The sequence below is a fragment of the Danio rerio genome, chromosome 6 (assembly GCF_049306965.1).
Source record: "Danio rerio strain Tuebingen ecotype United States chromosome 6, GRCz12tu, whole genome shotgun sequence".
Classification (NCBI taxonomy): Eukaryota; Metazoa; Chordata; class Actinopteri; order Cypriniformes; family Danionidae; genus Danio; species Danio rerio.
This window is the reverse complement of record NC_133181.1, coordinates 4,335,001-4,357,500: the sequence shown is the minus strand read 5'-3', so window position 1 is coordinate 4,357,500 and position 22,500 is coordinate 4,335,001. Positions and strand designations below refer to the sequence as shown.

The 22,500-nt window shown below is 34.8% G+C and overlaps 1 protein-coding gene across 8 annotated transcripts in view; it reads right to left on the bottom strand.

Moving 5' to 3' along the window:
• col28a2b (collagen, type XXVIII, alpha 2b) overlaps nt 1–22,500 on the bottom strand; it is a 104,865-nt gene that overhangs the window by 31,606 nt on the left and 50,759 nt on the right. For 4 of the 8 annotated variants that reach the window (XR_012407538.1, XM_073953565.1, XM_073953563.1 and 1 more), the window contains 3 exons: nt 9,694–9,813; nt 7,738–7,914; nt 5,212–5,765 (listed from right to left, as the gene is read on the bottom strand). Coding sequence is in view for 7 of the 8 variants with exons in the window: in XM_073953565.1 (XP_073809666.1) it covers nt 5,212–5,765; nt 7,738–7,914; nt 9,694 (732 nt within the window). In the remaining variant the exon portion in view is untranslated. Of the gene's footprint in view, nt 1–5,211; nt 5,766–7,737; nt 7,915–9,693; nt 11,392–17,112; nt 17,158–22,500 lie in introns of those variants that run through there. The other 4 variants (XM_073953566.1, XM_073953567.1, XM_073953569.1 and 1 more) reach the window with 2 other exon arrangements.

Below are 22,500 nucleotides of genomic sequence, written 5' to 3'. Positions count from 1 at the left end.
GATAATCTTTTATTGCTCTAATGCTGCTCTTTCATGGCTCATAGACTTAAAAGAAACATTTTTGAGATGTTTCTTGAAGAAACTCATCAGAAGCAAAGGTGAGGCTAAACAAGATCAGACTGACGGCTGATCCACCCAATCAAATGTGAAACAAAATGGCTTTACGCATGACAGAGCATTTTTTGAGTGTAATTGTTTTACGTTTAACCAACTTCAATGAAACCCTGCACTTTTAGGACAATACTGAGTTCTTTCAGGACAAATTTACAGTTTTTCTCAGTGGCTTTGGTGCATTTCTCACAACACTGTTTACATTTGCACAACAGTTAATGCATTTCCCAAAACAATTAGTATAAACTGCAAAACCTAGTTGATAACCTGCAAAAGCGTTTCACTTGCTCAAAACGGAGAGCTCATTCCTCAAAAGCAAGTATTGATGTCATTAGCTGTTTCCATTCACCTATTTTTATGCGCATTTTGCATATGCACATAAAAAACGGTTGATGGAAACACCATGATGCGCATACATTTTGAAAATGCTCAGTAGGAGCTGAGTAGGATAAACTTTTTATCTGATAAGAAAAGATGCGCATAAAATACGATGGAAACACTTTTACCACACAAATTTCAGTATGTGCATAAAAAAAGTCATGTGATTTTGTAATAAGAGATCATGTGATGATGAAAATGTGTGTAAATAGACAAACCAGCAGGCTGAGCACATTGTAAAACATCTGAAATGTTGTTTAGGTCATTATAAAACGCCTTACCATTTAAGTGTTAGTGTTATTATATTGTTAATGACCTCCAGAATCGAAAGCATCTGTGCTCCGCGTCTGACACCTTCACAAGTCAGGATTGCCTTCTGAGGCGCAAGTTCTTTATTAGATGAAAAAAAGATTGACTACTGCAGCAAGTTCAGTTTTTACTGTTGACAGAAAGTGACGATTTTGTTCGCTTTGACTCGCTGGATGGAAACGCTGCTTAATTCGCAGGTTTTTTATGTGATAATAAAGTTCATCCGCATTTTTAAATGGAAACATAGCTAATGAAAGTGTCAGTGTCATCAAGATGAAAAGTACTGCCACCATTGTTTATGAACAAAATAGTGAAATGGCTTTGTCATGTTTTCATTATGACAGGTTGTTCTGTAAGTTTTTCCCAATGCAAAAAAGTCAGATGTTGGTGACACGTCCTGAAAATGCTCTAGACAGCTCTATATACTATTTGCACAGCCATTCGAAAACTACAGTAAAATTAGACATCACTGCATTTAATGAGGTATCTGAGTACAAGACACTGAATATGTATGTTTTACATTTTTACTGCATTTGCTCGTTGCAATTCTAATTTATTCGCAGCATTGTGCAAAAGAATAAACACACCCTTATTTACAACAAGCATAAGCTTCCTTTGGGTAGAGCTGTGCACAACTGTACACAATATTGCAGAACATATTGGAACTGAGCCTACAACATACACAGGTCTGTAAATCATTCATCAAATTGTTCATTTTAGAAGACTTTTCCAAGGGGAAAAAAGATTTAAAGATTTTTTTATAAAATTAGCTTTGCAGATTTTGACAACTTGTTCAACATTTTTGTATGTAATAACTTAAGTAATGAAACGAGGACTATTAGTTATATATAATGACTATTCAGCATTCACAAGTCTAGTTTTTCTTGATTGCTTTGATGCAGCCGTCAACTGAAACTCCACATTTAAAAACAGTTAACACATGAGCCTAAACCGCGGCACTCATGGTCAAAATAACACATTTTGCTTGCAAAACGAACATACCATTTCAAAACATTTAAAATATTTAATTATTTAATGGAACAATATTAAGTGGATTGTTGATTTGGATGTTATGTATGAATTTTGTATTTTAATGTTTTTATTAGTCTTTGTTGTTGTGTATTAATGTAATTTTGTGTTAGGTTCGATGGACCCCAGGAAGAATAGCCACTACATTGGTAGTGGCTAATGGGGATCCAGATAAGTAAATAAATAAAAAAAAAAATATATATATATATATGCAACAAAAGCTCATTTTACCTTTAAACCACACCTGCAAACAAGTATATGAATTCTTTCAATTAATCATTACACAATGGACAACAAAATACAAAATACAGAACTCAGTGTGAATCAGTGCACCATAGCTTGCCATTGTAGCCTTCTGCCAATGCCATTTGTTGCCTTTCTATTTGGGCTGTCAAATTAGCTTTTTTGCAAAGAATTGGATCCAGAAAAAGAAATTAAATTTATAGATTAAATTTATATTACAGTTTTTCTAGTTTGCTTTGACCTGGTTAAAGAAACTAGGTTCCTCTTCATTTTCATTATCACTATCCCAGCAGAGCAGAGGACCGGTCTTGCAAATGTGTAAACAATTTCTCATTGGGTTGACACATTTTCCCCACCATTTTTCCAAACAGTCAACACAGATGTCATTCAAGCAGTCCAAACTCCATTGTTTTAGTTTTGGTAACCAAACAGAATCCATCTATTCCTAACTATTAAAAACTACCAACATCAGTATGAAATCACTGAAGCACCGGTTTGACACTCCTTAACACAAATCTTCAATTAGCCATCATTCTGCAAACCTTATATAAACGATGGAAGCTCTGTGTTGTTCTGTGCCAGCATTGATGGAGGAGGTCAATATGGCTATGTCCTATACTCCCAATAGATTTGACTGTATATTAGTTTACATGTGTTTTCTCTAATATTTACAGTATTTTATTACTTTTGTCTGTTTTTTTATTATACAGTATTTCAGTTTTCAGCCACAGTTTGAAAAATGTCATGAATTCAATATATATTCAATCAAAGCACATCTTATTCTTGATCCAATTCTTTGCAAAAAGGCAAATTTGACAGCCCAAATAGAGACAATAAATGCCATTGGCTATAAGCTACAATGGCAAGCAATGGTGGTGCATTTTGAGTTCTGTATTTTGTATTTTGTTGTCCATTGTGTAATGATTAATTGAAAGTGCTCATATACTTGTTTGCAAGTTGTGTAGTTTGAAGGTAAAACTAGCTTTTATTGCATATGTTAAATGTTTTGACACGATATGTGGCGTTTGCAAGCAAAATGTGTTATTTTGACCATGAGTGCCGCTGTTTAGGCCTGTGTGTTAACTGTTTTGAAAATGTGGAGTTTCAGTTGACAACTACATCCAAGCAATCGAGAAAAACTGTAAATTCATGACATTTTTCAAACGGTGGCTGAAAACTGAAATGCTGTAAAAAAAAAATAAAAAAAATAAATAAAATACTGTAAATTTTAGAGAAAACACATGTAAACCAAATATACAGTCAAATCTATTGGGAGTATAGGACCTAGCCACTATTGACCTCTTCCATCCATGCTGGCACAGAACAACACAGACCTTCCACCGTTTTTATTGTTTGCAGAGTGACTGCTAATTGAAGATTTGTGTGACGCAGTGTCAAATCAGTGCTTCAGAGATTTCATACTGATCTTGGTAGTTTCTAATGGATAGGAATAGATGGTTTCTGTTTGGTAACCAGCTAAAACAATGGAGTTTGGACTGCTGCAATGACATCCGTGTTAAAGGGTCACGAAACACCAAAACACATTTTTTAAGCTGTTGACAGTCGTATATGTGTCCCACATTGCTAAAAACACTATTAGGACACCTATATTTCACTAAAAAGTGTAAATTGGTTGTTTTTGCGTTATTTCAAGCAAATTCGTACTTCCGGTTTGAAACTAATTTTTGAAGCTGCGTCACGGTCATGACATAATACTGTGTATTCCAGCGTGCAGACTGGACGTCTGTGCCAGAGTGTGTCTTATTACGTCTTACAGTGTGATGCATTAATGCATGAGTAAGGCTTGGTTCAAACCAATCAGCGCGCTCTATTGTGCAACTTCATTAATATTCATTACTGTCACAGTGTTTAGACGACAGAGACGCCACGTTGTGTTGGCAAAACAAGCGTGAAGTGTTGCTTTTATAGTTTGCTGCAGTTAAGTTTTGTTTTCATTTTCTCTCTGTGAGAGCGCAGCTGGAGTCACGTGTGGATTAACAGTGTACGCGACGCTCGACAACAATAACTTACGTGTCTAAGGAGGATTATTGTTTACCTGAGAGCTGTTCTCATCTGCAAACGCTGAGATCTGGATTCGCTTGTAGTCTCCTCTAAATAAAGACGCGGCTCTAGTTGCTGGTGATTGTCCTGTCTCTACAGATTGGGTAAGTGAGCGACCAGTGCTCTTTGTTTGTTCAGTTTTTTCGTATCGAACAAACTATTGCATCGAGTGTAAACATGTTAGCACTACAACCAAACTTTAACCTCGTGTTTCACCACATTTTGTTTGCGGAATAACACACGCGGCTTTCTGACACTACCTGCCCTGTGCATCTAAGTTTACAGGAAATACGGAGTTTTTTTTTCTCTCATTCACCGTGCGGTATTAAACATTGCATGAAAAATACACGCTTAGAGCAGTTCCTCGAATCAAATATCTCGTTTATCGCGAGGGACATGAAAGAATTCCCTGAATGAAAGAGCCAAACTGCAGTTAAAGTCCACCATTTAGTAATTTGGCAAATAATTCGACTACAGATGTCCATGTAAACACAGTCACTTTGTCCCCTGTGTGTGTATTTTGACTCTGAAACTCAGCGCGCCCAAATAGACACTCCCACACCATGCCTCTTTTCTTCCTCCGACACTCCCCCCTAAACAAAGCTGGACACGCCCACTTTTCTGACTTTTTCCAAAGTAGAGGTGTGAAAACACCCTGCTGAAACGAGGGGGTTTCATGGCCCTTTAACTGTTTTGAAAAATGTTCGGGAAAATGTGTCAATCCAATGAGAAAGGGTTTACACATTTGCAAGACAGGTCTTCTGCTCTGCTGGGTTAGTGATGAGGAAAATAGAGAGCATCCTATTCCTAGTTTCTTTAACCAGGTCAAAGCAAACAAGAAAAACTGTACTTTTGACTGGCGTGACATAAGCAAATGATAACCTTATAAAGGTTAAAAAAGCATTTGCAGTTTGCTGGAAGGAATGAGAAACTGATACTATGATGTGCACAAATGACTAACTTTTATGAGAAATGCATTAACTCTTGTGAAAATGAAAATAGTGTTGTGAGAAATGCACCAAAAGCCACTGTAAAACTGTCAAACTCCACCTCCATTTATTCTCCTTAAACATTACTCACAATCTCTCTGATGATCTTGTCCACGACGCCCTTGTCCTGTATATTGTGCACGTATCGGCTGGCTGGAGCACTGGCCAGAAGCTGCAGCTTCTCCATGTTGGCTGCGGATGTTAAACCGACTATGAAGAATTTAATCCCTTGGTTCTTCGCATCAGCAAGAGCAGAGAAAATATCAGGATTCTTGGGATGCGAGGCGCCGCCGTACATCAGAATAGCCACCTTGACCGTGCCTGGGCCGGACTCCTCCAGGTAGATGCGGGTGAGGTTGGTGATGGCGTAGGTGGTATAGGTTCCATGCCCGATGAACGGGATAGAGGCGACGCGGCTCTGGAAGCTGGGCACACCCCTCCAGTCTTTAAAGGACTGCTCTGTGATCACATGACTGCTGTATTGAAGGAGAGCTGATCTGAAGTTCAAGCCCTGGCCTGTTTGGAGACGGATGTTCGGGATACGGTTGACAAGATCAGTAACGAAGCTCTTCTCCTGGCCATGGTTGTCTTTGGCACTTTCAGAGCTGTCCACCAAAAACGCCAGTTCCAAATTACAGTTCTCGTCTGAACACAAGGGGGAAAAAAAATAATTAACATCTTTATTTAAAACATTTTTATGTCAAAGAGGTTTGGTGATACATTAAAATAAGGATGATGTTGAATAATGTATTTACTAACAGTAATCTATCTAATAGTCCATTCATCCATCCATCCATCCATTATTCCAGTAACCCATCCATCTATATGTCCATCTATTTATCTAGTAATCCATTTATCCATCTTGTAGTCCATCCACCCATCCATCTATCTAGTAATCCATCTATCCGTCCATCTATTCTACTGACCCATCTATCATACATCCATCAAACCATCCACCCATCAATCCATCCATCCATCCATCCATCAGCTATCTAGTAATCAATCCATCCATCCATCCATCTGTCCATCCATTTATCTAGTAATCCATCCATACTGTATATCCATATATCTATCTAGCAATCAATCCATCTATCCATCCACCAGCTATCTAGTAATCCATCCATCCATCCATCCTTTTGTCCGTCCATCTATCTAGTAATCCATCCATCCATTTATCTAGTAATCCATCCATCCATCCTTTTGTCCATCCATCTAGCTAGTAATCCATCCACCCACCAGCTATCTAGTAATCCATCCATCCATCCTTTTGTCCGTCCATCTATCTAGTAATCCATCCATCCATTTATCTAGTAATCCATCCATCCATCCTTTTGTCCATCCATCTATCTAGTAATCCATCCACCCACCAGCTATCTAGTAATCCATCCATCCATCCTTTTGTCCGTCCATCTATCTAGTAATCCATCCATCCATTTTTTTAGTAATCCATCCATCCATCCTTTTGTCCATCCATCTATCTAGTAATCCATCCACCCACCAGCTATCTAGTAATCCATCCATCCATCCTTTTGTCCGTCCATCTATCTAGTAATCCATCCATCCATTTATTTAGTAATATATCCATCCATCCATCCATCCACCCCTTCATCCATCCATCCTTTTGTCTGTCCATCTATCTAGTAATCCATCCATCTATCTGTCCATCTATTTATCTAGTAATCCATCCATCCGTCCATCCATATAGTAATCCATCCATCCATTTATCTAGTAATGCATGCATTCATCCATCCATTCCTGCATTTATGGCTATTATTTTACAATATAACATTTTACATTGGACTACAATATCATTTTTAAAAACTGCATGTGAGTTTAAACTGAACTTAATACGTGAGTTCAAAATTAGGTGAAGTAAAGTAAAATACAGAAACGGGTAAAATGACCAATATATTGAAACAACAACTTAATAATAACTATGAACATAATGTTATATAAATGACATGATAATATAATACAAATGCAATACTAAAATGTGCTAAAAGCAAATGAATAAAACTTTAAAATAACAAAAAATAAATAAAAATTCAATATGTGAACAAAAACTACAATTGTAAACCAACAATGCTAAAACAAACAGCAACATTGCTGGGGTTTTTTTCTGTTTTTTTTTTTTCATTAAAAAAGGTCAGCCACTGATTTTTATTTGCCATGAATAATTTGACAACTGTTTGATTATTTATACAAATAAAATCAAGGCAAATACCTCAAAGTGGCTGTCAAAACCAAACGTAATGTTAAAGATAAATGTGAACCAGCTGAAACGGCCCCGGTCTACAGTAAATCACATTTATGAAGAAAAAGAAGAAACATGTCAAAGAGGAAATTTGCCCCAGGACAGCAAGCAGGGTTTAGATCAAACTCAGGAGCCCTGGAGAGCACAGCAGACTGCATGCAGGAACTTTTCTTCTAGCTCTTGAGAAGTATTTCAATCAGTTTCATTTGTTGGAAACCAAAAAAACAGATACAAGAATGAAATCTGATTATCTCACACCACCCGCTTAGATAAAACATGACTAGAGTTTTTAAAATAAAATGAATGTGTTTTGAAAATGAGGGTTTTAAAAAGCATTTGTGCTGAAGAGCATGTGATATTTACCTTTGTTTTTGGGGATCACATTTGAGGTGATTGGTTTACTTTTACGTCTTCCATTCCTATTGTCTTCTACAAAATCTTCAGGATCTTCATCTTCATCATCAAAATCCTTCAGCTGAGCCAAAACAAGCTGCGCTGCCGACAGCAAAACCAGCCAACGCACACACAGCCGCAGCATCACTACAGCAGGAAAGTGACAAACAGATGCATATTCAATATTAGGCATGGCTACACTTTTGTTTGGTCAAACTTTATTTTAAGGTGTCCTTGTGTGTATTCATAAACTTACTAACTAATTGATTACATGTACATATTTTAGGGTTATAATGCAAGTTAGGGATATAAGTTGTATAAGTTGCATGCAATTCATTCATTTTCCTTCGACTTAGTCCCTTGGACTGAGGGGAAAACCAGAGCACCTGGAGGAAACCCACACCAACAAAGGGAGTACATGCAAAGTCCACACAGTTGGGACTCAAACCAGCGACCTTCTTGCTGTGAGGCGACAGTGCTAACCACTAAGCCACTGTGCTGCCCCTGCATGCAATTATGCATCATTCATTGTAATTATAAAACAATATATAATAATAGGAATTTAGAAATAATAACAATAATAAGAACGCCTTAAAATAAAGTGTTACCAGAATGGGAAAAGTGGTTAATATGTAAGGAAAGTAAAGACATCCCCAGCTAAATAACGTGTAACTGTTACAGAAAAATGGTAACCTTAGTCTTTTGGCTTTGTTGTTGTGTATGATCAATTCTATTTTACTTCATTTTATTTATTCTTTGCATATATGCACTGAGATGTACATACATGAATATTGTATCTGTTATAGCTGAGGACAATATACAGTTTAAATGTGACATACAATATCTCTCCTTACATATATATATATATATATATATATATATATATATATATATATATATATATATATATATATATATATATATATATATATATATATATATATATATATATATATATATACAGTTGAAGTCAGAATTATTAGCCCCCTTTTGATATTTTTTCTTTTTTAAATATTTCCCAAATGATGTTCGACAGAGCAAGGAAATTGTCACAGTATGTCTGATAATATTTTTTCTTCTAGAAAAATTCTCATTTGTTTTATTTCGGCTAGAATAAAAGCAATTTCGAATTTTTTTAAAACTATTTTTGGGACAAAATTATTATCCCCTTTTAACAGTTTAGCAATATTTCTTTCGATAGTCTACAGAACAAACCATCGATATAGAATAACTTGCCTATAATTCCCCTAACCTGCCTAGTTAACCTTATTAACCTAGTTAAACCTTTAAATATCACTTTAAGCTAGAAGTGTCTTGAAAAATATCAAGTAAAATATTATTTACTGTCAGCATGGCAAAGAGAAAATAAACCAGTTATTAGAAATTAGTTATTAAAACTTTTACGCTTAGAAATGTGCTGAAACAATCTTCCCTTCATTAAACAGAAATTGGAGGAAAAAATAGACAGGGGTGCTAATAATTCAGTGGGGCTAATAATTCTGACTTCAACTGTATACAGTATATATATATATATATATATATATATATATATATATATATATATATATATATATATATATATATATATATATATATATATATACTTGTTTAGCATACCATATTTTTATAGACTTTTCAGCATTGTTAAAATTGTATAATATACAAAATAAAAACAAGTTATAATAAAAAATAGTGTTATGCTTTTTTCTTCAAATGCATTACATTTTTTTCACGAAAAAAAAAAAAGAAATTAAATACTCAAACATAAATTATACTCAACTCCATACTCATTATACTCGACATAACTTCATACATCCAAATTGCCCAGAAAAGAATCTTGTGATGATCGTAATTTAATTTCCACTAAGTTTTATAGTAACACGACAGAATCATAAACAGCCAAAGTCAAGCAAAATGTGCACTTACTGTGAAAACCGGCTCTGATTTCAGTACAGCACCGGCTCAAGTCCAACCAGAACTAAAGAAGCTGAATGAAAAAGATCAGAAGCTCATCAAAGACTTCACGGTCTCTTCTTCGTATGAGATCTGCATGCAACAAAAAGATGCCAAACAGACGACTGAGAAAAGAGAATTGCTAAGAAGAAAAGTAATGAGTCTCAGCTACATTCATGTATAAAGCATCCAGACGAATCACTACCAGCTCCTCCCATGAACACCCCCATTTACAGTACATCACAAGCATGTCTGTGCATAAGTCTAACAAAGAATGCAGACAGTACATTTCCTAAAAGCATTAGCAGTTTATAATTATAATTTCCATTTACGAATAATTTATTCTAATGAATATCAATTGTATTCATTTGCATTAACTAATGAGCATCATTTTTGTTTAATTATACTTACTAATAGTTATTATTTTAAAACAACATCTGACATTTTTCAAATAACTATGAGATCTATTTATGGATTTAAGTGTACAAAAGTGTATAAGCTTTTCGGATATTAAAAATCAGGCCTTTATTTGTCACATACACTTTCGCAGTGGTGGAAAGAGTACTGAAAAATCAGACTCAAGTAAAAGTACCATTACTTGCCTAAAAATGTAGTGTAAGTAAAGTAAAAGTATCTGTTGTAAATTTTACTCAAAGTATGAGTAAAAAGTAGACCTTTCAAAAGTACTCAAGAGTAGTGAGTAGTGAGTATTACACTTTTAAAAGCTGATGCGTTTACATGTAATTTGTGGGTGTGTGTAAACGTAACATTCTGTAGAGCATCGAGTTATTGCTGAGCAGGCGCACAACATCATAAGACATTAACATTAGGTCAGATTGTCTAGCCAGCATCTATTTGTTTAATAACACCATCAAATGACGTTGATATTTGGTTTTCTTTAGGTTGTGTTGGAAAGTGACCAAAATCCAATGTCGAGCAAACATCCAACATTATTTTGGCATCACATGCTGACACTTCCATGATTTTCATGGAAAAACAAAATGCAACATCCTCATGACACTGGGGTACTTCATTCTGACATCATGTTGACATCTTGTGCCTGCTGGATGTTTAAGGCCATTTGGGTCATCATACAGTAAACATCCGTCATCTTCTCATCAGTGACATGCATCTTAACAGTCTCTGGGTCAATGCATGTAAAGATTTTGGACATCTTGTAGACTTTTAATGCTTTCAAACAGTTTGCTGCAATTATAAAGCGCACATGTTTTGAGGAAGGGTTGGGTATCGTTTGAGGTTATTTCAATATCGGTGCTAAATCGATACTTTTAAAACGGTGCCAAAACAGTGCCTGAACCCATACTTTTTAGCCACAAAATTATTTGACAAAAAAATATATATAAATTTTAATCATTATAATTGAACAATATATATATACAGTTGAAGTCAGAATTATTAGCCCCCCTGAATTATTAGCACCCCTGTCTATTCTTTTCCCCAATTTCTGTTTAATGGAGGGAAGATTGTTTCAGCACATTTCTAAGCGTAATAGTTTTAAAAACCTATTTCTAATAACTGATTTATTTTCTCTTTGCCATGATGACAGTAAATAATATTTTACTTGATATTTTTCAAGACACTTCTATACAGCTTAAAGTGACATTTAAAGGTTTAACTAGGTTAATAAGGTGAACTAGGCAGGTTTGGGTAATTAGGAAAGTTATTCTATAGCGATGGTTTGTTCTGTAGACTATCGAAAAAAATTTGCTTAAAGGGGCTAATAATTTTGTCCCAACAATAGTTTTTAAAAAATTCAAAACTGCTTTTATTCTAGCCGAATTAAAGCAAATGAGACTTTTTCTAGAAGAAAAAATATTATCAGACATACTGTGAAAATTTCCTCTCTCTGTCAAACATCATTTGGGAAATATTTAAAAAAGGAAAATAAAAATCTAAAGAGGGCTAATAATTCTGACTTCAACTGTATATTTATAATAAGTTTAAAGTAAACATCAATTCATATATTATATATTTGGATTGCATTTATTTATTTATTTTGATAACTTTATTTTGAGGTAGTTCATTATGCTATATACTTTCTATGTGAGATTTGATTGGACAGGAATCACAGGACTGATTTTTCTAATCCCCATAGACAAGAAAAAATAAAGTAGTAACTCCAGGTTGAAGAAATATAATGGAGTGTAAAAATATACTATAAGGCAGGTAAAAGTACACACTTTTAAAATTACTTACTAAATTATAATTCCTGAGAAAAACTACTCGATTACAGTAATTTGATTATTTGTAATTAGTTACTTTACACCACTGCACTTTTGTATAGTGAAATTGAACCTCCCATACATAAACATCACAATTTTCATGGGAAAACAGGTCATAGCAGTAGCATTTAGAAAGGCAAGTAAGATACATCTGGAGAGTGAGGCCAAAAAAACACCTTCTCAGCTTGCTCTTGATTAGGGCAGGGTGAGAACAGGAAGGAAAACACAGCCTGATCTTGGCATAAGCACACCGGCAAGACACAACATTGTGTCTACATTTATCTGTAGATATGTTTGTGTGTGTGTTAGCCTGTATAGTCAAACAGGTGTCCTTGCCAGGGGGCAGGAAATTCAGAGCTTCTCCTTATTTGGTTATCCGGCGGAGTTGTTTTCCTCCAGCCGAGGCCGTCTGGCAGGGGAAAGAAGAGAGACGAAAAAAATACAGAAAGATATTCCAACTTTAGGTCAATATCTGCCAATTTCACAGATATTTAATGTCCATCACTCGTCTCCCGATCTGCCCAAATCTTGTTGCAGAGCCGCTAATTTCATCCTCGATGTTTTCCAATTTGCGGTCAAGGATAATAGTCTGATTCACGACCCTACCCATATGCATTTCAATCAAGCCGGCCAGTCTAGTGGGGTTTTGCGCAGAACTGACCGCTTTTATCAGTTTCCGATACCCCAGGGCCCCACATAAGCCCATCAGCAGAAAGCCTGTTATCAAAGTTATGAATAGGTAAATATCTTCAATATCCTCCAGAGACAGAGCAGCCATGCACAGGACTCGCCATTTCTCCCACCCGTCCGTCACGTATCCAGCTGTGAACGTCCCAGCAGGACAAGTAGGCTCACCCGAGCCCAAACTTCTCATCGAGAAGATGGTGTCAATTGCATTCAGAGACCAGTTGATCAAATCCATAATTCATCACACATTAAATTGAATAAATGAATGAGTGGCTGGATGAATGAATGAATGGTTGAATTGTCGAATGGGGGAATTATTGAATGAATTAATCCATGAGTGAATGGATAGATGGATACATGAATGAATGGATGGATGGGTGAATTACTGAATGAATTAATCCATGAGTGAATGGATAGATGGATACATGAATGAATGGATGGATGGGTGAATTACTGAATGAATTAATCCATGAATGAATGGATAGATGGATACATGAATGAATGGATGGATGGGTGAATTATTGAATGAATTAATCCATGAATGAATGGATAGATGGATACATGAATGAATGGATGGATGGGTGAATTGTTGAATGAATTAATCCATGAGTGAATGGACAGATGGATACATGAATGAATGGATGGATGGGTGAACTATTGAATGAATTAATCCATGAGTGAATGGATAGATGGATACATGAATGAATGGATGGACGGGTGAACTATTGAATGAATTAATCCATGAGTGAATGGATAGATGGATATATGAATGAATGGATGGACGGGTGAATTATTGAATGAATTAATCCATGAGTGAATGGATAGATGGATACATGAATGAATGGATGGATGGGTGAACTATTGAATGAATTAATCCATGAGTGAATGGATAGATGGATACATGAATGAATGGATGGATGGGTGAATTATTGAATGAATTATTCCATGAGTGAATGGATAGATGGATACATGAATGAATGGATGGATGGGTGAATTATTGAATGAATTAATCCATGAGTGAATGGATAGATGGATACATGAATGAATGGATGGATGGGTGAATTATTGAATGAATTAATCCATAAATGAATGGATAGATGGATACATGAATGAATGGATGGATGGGTGAATTACTGAATGAATTAATCCATGAATGAATGGATAGATGGATACATGAATGAATGGATGGATGGGTGAATTATTGAATGAATTAATCCATGAGTGAATGGATAGATGGATACATGAATGAATGGATGGGCGAATTATTGAATGAATTAATCCATGAGTGAATGGATAGATGGATACATGAATGAATGGATGGATGGGTGAATTATTGAATGAATTAATCCATGAGTGAATGGATAGATGGATACATGAATGAATGGATGGGCGAATTATTGAATGAATTAATCCATGAGTGAATGGATAGATGGATACATGAATGAATGGATGGATGGGTGAACTATTGAATGATGTACCATTCATTCTCCTTTGGCTTAGTCTCTTATTTATCAGGGGTCGCCACAGCAGAATTAACTGATAACTTATCCAGCATATGTTTACGCAGCGGAGGTCTTTCCAGGGCAACCCAGTGCTGGAAAACACCCATACACACTCATTCACAAACACACTCTTACACTACGGCCGATTTAGCTTAATCAATTCACCTACATGCATGTGTTTGGACTGTGGGGGAAACCCGGAGGAAACCCACGCTTACACTGGGAGAACATGCAAACTCCACGAGAGGGGTCTGGATGCAGACCTAGTGCAGTGCAATCTGAGCTGCATCTAATGCTTTTTAATGCGCTCACCTAACCCCACCCCTTAGTCTACCCGGCACAGTGACGTCACTCACTCCATTGAGTGCATTGTGTCTGAGATTGCATTGTTGAGTGATGAATCTCAGCTTGCATCATTAAGGCTGCATCCAGATACTATTGAACTGAAAACCATGTACTATACTATATGCCAGCTGACCCAGCCGAGGCTCGAACCAGCAACCTTCTCGCTGTGAGGCGACAGTGCTAAACATTGAGCCACCGTGCCACCATGTATCAAATGTCTCAAAAATGTACTTGAAGGATCGAAGATAAATCTCCAGTGTGGACTCTTAATATCCTTCCTGACCTGCTGGATCTTATGTACAGCTTCATTTCATGTGTGTCAGCATGCTGTGTGGAAACGTCTCACTGTCTGCCTCTAATCTGAAGCTGAAACATGTGCTGTTTAAATGTCAAGCAGGAGTCAAGCAGGAGTAAAACAATAAAACCTAAATCTGAGCAGAAACATAAATCATCTTTTAATGTTATTCATGACAACAGGTTTTAACGTGAGCAGAGCTGGAAGGAATCAAGATGGCATTTTTCACAGAAACGTTCTCCAAGAATTGTGGCTGTAGACTTCACGCAGAGCTGCATACACGTGTTGACGATCTACACACACACGCTGCAGAAAACCTATACTTTGTAATCATGTATCAAGAGCGGAGTAAAATATGCAGTGCCCCATATTTTGTTGTCTGACTTCAAAAGAGAAGCATCATATATTGAAAACAAAATAACAATTTATTATTAATTCTTAAGTATTTTACAACTGTTTAATGGAGAGATTTGTTTCAACACATTTTAACATAATAGTTTAAATAACTAATTTCCAACAATAATAATAAACTAATAATTGATTTCTTTTATTTTTGCCATAATAATAATAATAATAATAATAATAACAACAATAATAATAACAATAACAATAAAAACAATAATAATAATAATAACAATAACAATAATAATAATAATAACAATAATAATAATAATAATAATAACAACAACAACAACAATAATAATGATAATATTAATAACAATAATAATAACAATAATACTACTAATAATAACAATATTAATAACAACAACAACAACAATAATAATAATAATAATGATAATAATAATAATAATAATAATAATAACAATAATAATAATAATAATAATAATAATAATAATAACAATAACAATAATAATAACAATAATAATAATAATAATAATAATAATAATAATAATAACAACAATATTAATGATAATATTAATAACAATAATAATAACAATAATACCACTAATAATAACAATATTAATAACAACAACAACAATAATAATAATGATAATAATAATAATAATAATAATAATAATAACAATAATAATAATAATATTAATAACAACAATAATAATAACAATAATACAAATACTACTACTACTACTACTACTACTACTACTACTACTAATAATAATAATAATAATAATAATAATAATAATAATCTGGGAGGACAGATTGCTCAATACCAGATATGTCAACAATTAAAGGCTCAGTATCAAATGAACAATAGTCTTTGCAATCTTATCTAAAAAGCTAAATTACTGTAAACTTTAAACATTGCCGAATAACAGGAGTGTCAAAATACAACATAAAATTGGATAAAACAACAACAATATAATAATTTAACAATATAATAAGATGCAATGTTTAAACTGCTGTAATTTTATTTTTAGATAGGCTTGCAAAGATGTATTTTTCATTTGAAGTACAGTTTCATTTGTGTATCTTTAAATGAATGGGAATGAATAAAGTTGTTTATGTTCTTTTGTCCTGTTTAGAATTTAACTGAGCCTTTAACTGTCCTTTATAAGTGATTTCTAAAGCATAACTAGTCCTCACTTTAGATTAGGTCACAAAACTGGATGAAGTTAAGTTAATAAAGCATTTATTAACATACAAAGTAACTATTAATATATGTCTGAATAATAAGAATTATAAATGTTAATTTGAATAGGTTATTAATCGTTTACTAACTCATTCTGGTCATTGATCTAGTAGAAAAACAACTATGTATAAATAGCTTTTTTGTAAATAATGCAATACTTAATTTAGTAATGAAAAATAAATCATTAACACAGTAAAAGTACAATTATTAAGCTCATTATAAATGTGGTTATAAGTCAAGAATACAGCATTTATAGCTGCAGTTATAAACTGCTTACTAACATTCATTAATGAGTTAAAGCTTAACAGATAAAGAATTCACTATTTGCTAATGCTTCATAAATGGTTCATAGTGTGTAGTTATTATAAAGGGTTGCCTAAAATCCTTATAAAATAATATAATTTATCTTAAATACGCAAAATGTACTTGCAATTCTTGAATCATCCATGTGTAAAAATCCTCTATGACAGTGTGCGGTAAGACAATGATTCTGTATGGTTGTTTGCTTATTTGCCTGCAGAGGGCAGCAGAACCATTTATTTAAATATGTAATTTTCTATATTCAGACATTAGAGGGCGTCCTCTGTCAAGCATACCTCGCCTTTGGCTGAAATCAGGCTGAAATTGACATGATTTGTTGAATGACAATGCCATAAAAACTGACGCATTTGTCTCTAAATTCACAATTGTCTGACTCTTAACATTCTTTACCTTGCATATTTGATGTAAACATCTCTCCATAGACCAACTGAAACGCTGAAAAACAAAATAGTTAAATAAAATGTAATATTCACCCCATGAACTTGTGAAGTCGGAGACAAAAGCATCTATAAAGAATCTATATCTACTTTCTCGTAGATAAAAACCTGTACTTTATGAAACAAACAAAAAAAACTATATAATGTTATTTCATATGTTTATCATCAGTGCTGACTAAGTTAATTTGTAAAGGTAATTAATTATTAATTACATCATTAAAAGTGTGTTTAAATACTTAATTACTCAATAAGCAATTAAATAACTTGACTTATTTCTTACAATCCATATAATTCTCAATGTACAAACACATTTTTAAATGAAAATATATACTTAAAATTCTTTACATTTGAGTCAAACTGGACCTTTTAGTTAAATTTTTTTCTAAATAACACAAAATTTAAATCATGATTACGTAAAACTCAAACTGTTTAAAATGAATGACAGCATATTTCTTATGTCATTGTAATAGTCAAGCACTTGGATTGTTGGACAAATCTAATATTCTTAGAAAAATCTGGTCATTCTGCAAAATATCTCAACAAGACACACACACACACACACACACACACACACACACACACACACACACACACACACACACACACACACACACACACACACACACACACACACACACACACAGTTGAAGTCAGAATTATTAGCCCCCCTTTCAATTTTCTTTTATAAATATTTCCCACATGATGTTTAACAGAGCAAGAAAATTTGTTTTATTTCGGCTAGATTAAAAGCAGTTTTTAATGTTTTAAACACCATTTTAAGGACACTATTATTAGCCCCTTTAACCTATTAATTTTTTCAACTGTCTACAGAACAAACCATCGTTATACAATAACTTGCCTAATTACCCTAACCTGCCTAATTAACCTAGTGAAGCATTTAAATGTCACTTTAAGCTGTATAGAAGTGTCTTGAAAAATATCTAGTCAATATTATTTACTGTCATCATGGCAAAGATAAAATAAATCAGTTATTAGAGATGAGTTATTAAAACTATTATGTTTAGAAATGTGTCGAAAAAACAGAAATTGAGGAAAAAAATAAATAAATAATAATAAATAATTCTGACTTCAACTGTACACATCCACTCTGCTTCTCGGAACGTATATCTTATAATTTCATGATTTATTTATTTTTTATTTAATGTTCTTAAGCATGTTCAAATGTCTTAATAAATGTAAACATTTTAAAAGTATTCTGCAAAATATATTTGCATAAATAACAAAAAATTCTTCTGCCTCATTGAATTGATTTATAGAGCTGATGAATTTATTTACAGCATTTGATCAAGTATATTACAAGTAACTAATTCAATTACATAAAAAGTAATCCCTCACTTTACTTTTTGTGGAGAAAAGTCATTTAATTACAGTAAATATAGTTACTTTGCAATTTTTGCATGTTCTCCCCGTGTTGGCATGGGTTTCCTCCGGGTGCTCCGGTTTCCCCCACAGTACAAACACATGCACCATAGGGAAACTGAATAGGCTAAAATGGCCATAGTGTATGAGTGTGTGTGTGTGTGTGTGTGTGTGTGTGTGTGTGTGTGTGTGTGTGTGTGTGTGTGTGTGTGTGTGTGTGTGTGTGCGTGTGTGTGTGTGTGTGTGTGTGTGTTTGTACGTGTTTTTGTGACATATCAGGACACAAATCTGTATAATGACATGGGTATGACACAGGTATTACAAAAAGGAGGTGAAATATGAGGACATTAGTGACGTCCTCACTTCTCAAAATGCTTATAAATCCTACAGAATGAGTTTAATCAGAGAGTGAAGCTGCACACAGTCTCCTGTGATGGTTGGGTTGAGGGGTGAGGACAATACAATATTCGGTTTGGACAGTAAAAAATTAATGGAAACCTATGTAATGTACTTTTCACAAAAACAAGTGTGTGTGTGTGTGTGTGTGTGTGTGTGTGTGTGTGTGTGTATGGGAATTTCCTAGTACTGGGTATCATCCGCCGCATAAAACATACAGTATGCTGGAATAATTGGTGGTTCATTCTGCTGTGGCGACCTCTGAAATAGAGGCTAAGCTGAAAGAAAATGTATGAATGAATGAACGAATAGTTACTTTGCAATAATTACTCCAAACACTGTATATCATAAGAAATCTCATCTTACAGAATAACATTTATATTAGCAGAAAACCTGACTGGAACTGAAAACACCTGCCTTTTATTTTTCACACAAAGCAAAAGATGATGAAAATCCACCTTATTCTGTCACACGGTTTTTCAATAAGCGCACAGATTAATCCATTAAGAGAACTAGAACATCTGACATGCCTATTGAAAAAACAAATGACGTCTTTTCATCTCACAATAATGATAATCTCGTTCACGAAAAGGCCAAAATTAAAGAGCGCAACCGATTTTGATGAATGCATCCAGAAAACAGAGACATCATACTCTCCCAGGCAATAGGTGAATTCATTTACTCCCTGTTTAACAAGCAAATTAGACACAAGATGTTTTGTAGACGTAATACATTCATGAAAGCAGAAATATGGATCTCCTCGAGGGTCTCAGGGGTGATGCAAGAGCGGCCATGGGCTCTTACGTTGATGTATATCTGGCATATGCAAGCTATGAATGATCAAGGAAAAGGAGTCAATTATCCAGTCCTGAAAGAGAGCCGGGCCGCTGTGGCCTCAGGGCTTTCTGAATTGACAAAATCATTTCATGAAGTAGAAAAAAAAAACGTCGAGAGAGCAGAGAGAGTGTCCACAAACATACAAACACAATCTCTCTCTCTCTGCTTTTCCATTTGCAGAAAACACATCTCGATAATAATCCATATTTATAAACTGATTGAGCTCAGTTGGAAAAGCGTCGGCATCATGACAGGCTGAATTTAACGCATTCTTCCTCCTATTAAAAAATCTAAATGTTTTTTTATGAACTGCGGCCCGTTAAAAGTATGATGATTGAAGCATGAAACAGACCATTACAGCGTTCATATGCATAATTCATTCCTTTTTGGTTTGATTTTCTTTTCCCAGACGAGCTGCTTCACTAATTTGAGGTAATGTATAGCTACATTTTTATACACATCTCTCAAAATTAGCCTGTGTTATGAAAAAAAAAGTGAGAGATGGATAAGGTGACGGAAATGCAGAAAAACAGGCAATGGCTGGCCTTCATGAAACTGAATATGGCTGTATGCGCCGTGATATATAAAGTAAATGTGAAGATTTTTTATAATATTGTCTGCAGAATTGTTGATTAATAAGGGAAATATTAGTTTTGTTTTTAAGTGAATACTTTTATTTAGCAAGGATGCATTATATCAGGGCTCGAAATTGCGACCATTTTGGTCGCATATGCGCCCAAAATTTTATCTATGCGACTTCAAAATATATTTGGGAGCATTTGTACGAGTGCATAGAATTGTTGTGTGCAACCAGTTTTTACTGCAAAATGTTCAGCACATGCACGGATTTGGGAAACATTCACGCAGAATGCATCTCAGCACTTGAAACGTGAAACGCAGTGCTCAGGAATGGTTTAAAATAGTTGTCATTTCAACTTGCTGCAGTAAACAAAGCACAAGAGCTTCTATTAATCCTTCATATAATCGCCAGATGCTGTCCGCCGTGCAAGTGGCAGCTATATGTAAAATTTAACTCCACGTACACCATCGCAAACGGGCTTGCACTGAGTAAACTAATATCGCTACTCATAAAAAGACTGGTATGGCTATTAACATGACCTATGCATATAATAAGGTACAGTATATGTCAAAAGCATCAGTGTAATATCAGACAGCACCCGTGAGAACAGCACAGTTATATCAATAACAGATTCATTCATGTCAAGCAGTGCGTGCAGGGCCAGTGAGCGCTCCGTGTATCCTTTAGTCACTTAGTTATGTTATAAAAATGTATTTTCTTGTGATAACGGGATTTCGTTGAGACATATTTTCCTCATGCATATATATATATATATATATATATATATATATATATATATATATATATATATATATATATATATATATATATATATATATATATTTGCTTGTTAGTTTTGTTTAGTGTTCATTTCAAAAGCAATAAATATGCTTGTATAAAACTTGTAGTAATGGTGCTTATAATTGGTGGGTGCGACTAAATTTTGGCTGATGCGCCTACATTTTTAAAGTTAGGAGCACCGGTGCTACTAAGCAAAATGGTTCATTTCGAGCCCTGTTATATAGATCAAAATTACAGAAACTTCTTTTATATTGTAACACAAAGTCTTCTAGTCCCAATAAATTAACTCTCTGAATCCATAAAATATTATTTAATAATATATTTTCGTATTATTATACAGGGTGGGCCATTTAAATGGATGCACCTTAATAAAATGGGAATGGTTGGTGATATTAGCGTCCTGTTTGTGCCACATTAGTATATGTGAGGGGGCAAACTTTTTAAGATGGGTGGTCAATCGATGCTTTTGAAAACACTATTGGTTGGGTTTAGGGAAGTGGGTGGGCGGGTCAATCGGTGCTTTTAAAAACTATAAGTTGGGGATTGGTGAAGTGGGTGGGAGGGTTAATCGGTGCTTTTGAAACACTATCGGTTGGGTTTAGGGAAGTGGGTTGGCGGGTCAATCGGTGCTTTTGAAAACACTATTGGATGGGTTTAGGGAAGTAGGAGGGCGGGTCAATCGGTGCTTTTAAAAACACTATTAGTTGGGTTTAGGGAAGTAGGTGTTCGGGTCAATCGGTGCTTTTGAAAACACTATTAGTTGGGTTTAGGGAAGTGGGTGGGCGGGTCAATCGGTGCTTTTGAAAACACTATTGGTTGGGTTTAGGGAAGTGGGTGGAAGGGTCAATCAGTGCTTTTAAAACACTATTGTTTGGGTTTAGGTAAGTAGGAGGGCGGGTCAATCGGTGCTTTTAAAAACACTATTAGTTGGGTTTGGTGAAGTGGGTGGGTGGGTCAATCGGTGCTTTTAAAACACTATTGGTTGGGTTTGGTGAAGTGGGTGGGCGGGTCAATCGGTGCTTTTAAAACACGATTGGTTGGGTTTAGGGAAGTGGGAGGGCTGGTCAGTCGATTCTTAAGTGAGTCAACCAGTGAGTTGACAACAGTCTCTGGTGAATTTACACGAGAACAGTAGGCGAGAATGGCACTCTTGAGACAAATTGGAGATCTCAATAAGTGTACACAGTGGCCTCTAGTGGATTCGCGAAAACAAAAACTGCAAAAAAAACATAGCTCCTGGAACAATTTTGAGGTTCTCCAGAAATTTATATAGGTATACGTATGTAGAATGAGCCTGGGTTGACAAAGACATTAGTTATTAGAAAATAGTTATGTTTAAAAACATGT